The sequence below is a fragment of the Penaeus chinensis genome, chromosome 4 (genome assembly GCF_019202785.1).
Source record: "Penaeus chinensis breed Huanghai No. 1 chromosome 4, ASM1920278v2, whole genome shotgun sequence".
Classification (NCBI taxonomy): domain Eukaryota; kingdom Metazoa; phylum Arthropoda; class Malacostraca; order Decapoda; family Penaeidae; genus Penaeus; species Penaeus chinensis.
In genome coordinates this window covers 27,946,504-27,949,003 of record NC_061822.1, presented here as the reverse complement: position 1 = coordinate 27,949,003, position 2,500 = coordinate 27,946,504, and the positions used below count along the sequence as shown (strand labels likewise).

The window sequence follows — 2,500 nt, the reverse complement described above, 5'->3', positions numbered from 1 at the left end:
ATGGATGCAGATGTTCATGCAGGTGATACCAGTATATATTTGATCATTGTCTGGTCGAATACACTTGTCATTTGTGTCTTATATATTACAGAAACATGCTATCATAACAAAGCAGCATGGAGCCACATTTGAAGTGTCTTTGTTGAAGGTTTCAAAGCAAAATGCACACCCATCCTTTACACCTCACAACCCTGTGTCTAGGCTTTTCTATTTCTTTACTGCAGTGACATTCCCTTTATCGTCTGTAACTAGGAAAGAGCTGTTCATCGTAAATATTGTGTTCCTTTATAGTAGAGGACTGTAATTCATTAATTAAAGAAGCATCCTGTTTGCATTGGATATATGAGTCTGTGATAATTATGAGACACGGGTTGCAAAATTGAGCTTAGTTGATAGAAAACGCAAGAGTTGTTAAGGTTGATTCACATGGAAAGTCTTTTCATGTTGGGTTAGTTGACATTTAATAGATTCCAGTTGCAATTAGCTTAGGCAACCCAACTCAGTGGAAGTGGAAGCTGTTAACACTTGGATTGTGAATGAAGAACTTAGCTCAGACTTTGGAGATTTGTCATTTAGTAACCCAGGCCACAGAATATATAGTCAGTCTTTATAGCAGGACTCATTATTGCTAAAAGAATCTCATTTAGTGTTGTAAGTATCTAGAAATCTGCTAGTATAGGATCCATGTTGCATCCAGAAATTATTTAATATTAGCCACAGAATCTGTAAGTATATATATTGTCATGCATAAATGGGTAAAACCTTTAGCAACAATTGAAGCAGTAACTAATATGAATGTTCAAATCATTAGTATTTTGAACTCTCCACCAATGCAGATTTTTTTCAATTCTGTTCAGACCCAATTTCATGAACAGTAAGAGCAAGATATCTCATACCAATTTTCCTCTCTTATATGTAATAGGTTTACATATGAGACCCATGAGTCAACCCTCCTCAACATTTAGGTTATCCATTGGGACTCGGGCACATACAGCATCCACTGGTTTCATTTTGTTAATTTTGTTTACATATAGATGGTGTATTAGTAATTAGATGTCAAATACTACCTGATCTCACCTGTTTACCCATATCCTTAGAATTTTCTGGAGAAATTGTTTTGTTATATTAGTTTAATTAGCTACTGTTATAAACATACTTTTTGTTGTTGTTTTTTTATTATTGTTGTTGCTGTTGTTGTTGTTGTTAACAGTGATAAGTTTCATAAAGATAAACGTTTTCCTTTTCAAAATTTCAAGGAATGAGAGAACTAGGTCTGACTCCTGACTCCTTGGTGACAAAGCACATTTGAAGCCCAAAATTGATAAATAAAACCTCAGTGGAAAGGACACATATACATTAACTCCAGGCATCAACAGGTTAAGTTGCTGGGTGAAGCAGTTATCAGCTTATCACAGAGAGCTTTTGGCAAGGTCATATGAGCACCTATGATTGAATTTAATTAAAAAGAAAAGTGCTAAATTAAAAAAAAAATACATGCTTTTCCTCATATTACCTTTTTATATGTGAACTTGTAAGTTACAAAGTCCACAGTAGATGTTATGAACAAAACAAAATATGGATACTCATTTCTTTAGTTCATGTTAAGCTTGCGCCATATCTAATGGGTGTCAGGGATTGTGGAAACTTTATTTGGAAAACTATCAAAAACCATTACAGTTTCCATGCACCGAAATGCATAAAGATGACTATATTCACACTATATTCACTATAATGTAATCCCAAATGCAATTTTACAAACCACGGTCTTGGTTAACCAGGAAATAAAAAAAACATTTTGTATACTATTTCACAGTGAGCAGTTTTTTTCCTTTTGCAGCTTAATTTCATTCAGTCTTGGTACTTTTTAACTCATAACTTTGTGGGGAAAAAAAGTTGAAATGAACCACAGTCAGTCAATATTGCAGTATGTGTTTCTCTCTTTATCTCTCTCTTTCTTTCTTTTTCTCTCTTTCTCTCCCCATCTTGCCCCCTCTCCTTCTCCTCCTCTCTCCTCTCCCCCTCTCTCCTCTCCCCCTCTCTCTCATCTCTCCTCTCTCCCTCTCTCCCTCTCTCCTCTCCCCCTCTCTCCTCTCCCCCTCTCTCCTCTCTCCTCTCTCCTCTCTCCTCTCCCCGTTTCTCCTCTCTCTCCCTCTCTCCTCTCTCCCTCTCTCCTCTCTCCTTAACCCCTCTATCCCCTCTCCCTCCCTCCTCTATCTCCCTCTCTCCTCTCTCCCTCCTTCCTCTTTCCTCTCTCCCTCCCTTCCTCCCTCCTCCCCCCCCCCCTCATATCAATGATTTCCTTGTTATGATATCTATTGTTGTTCATCACATTTCCAGACACAGAAAAGGGTATTATAGATGAAAGCAATGGACTCGCTCCTAAAGCTCCACCTCGGCAGAGACAAAACCCATTCAACAGAGCACAGGTTTGTATTTTTTTTTCATTTTTTTTTTTTCCCCTTCAAAAATGTTTAAAAAGTTAATATTTCATCTTATTCTT

At 37.2% G+C, this 2,500-nt stretch overlaps 1 protein-coding gene across 1 annotated transcript in view; it reads left to right on the top strand.

The window, feature by feature from the left end:
- The window catches only part of LOC125025086 (sesquipedalian-1-like), a 15,004-nt gene that overhangs the window by 5,067 nt on the left and 7,437 nt on the right, over nucleotides 1-2,500 (top strand). Inside the window, exon 5 of the mRNA XM_047612993.1 lies at nucleotides 2,338-2,426. Within this exon, the coding sequence (XP_047468949.1) occupies nucleotides 2,338-2,426 (89 nt within the window). The remainder of the gene's footprint in view (nucleotides 1-2,337; nucleotides 2,427-2,500) is intronic.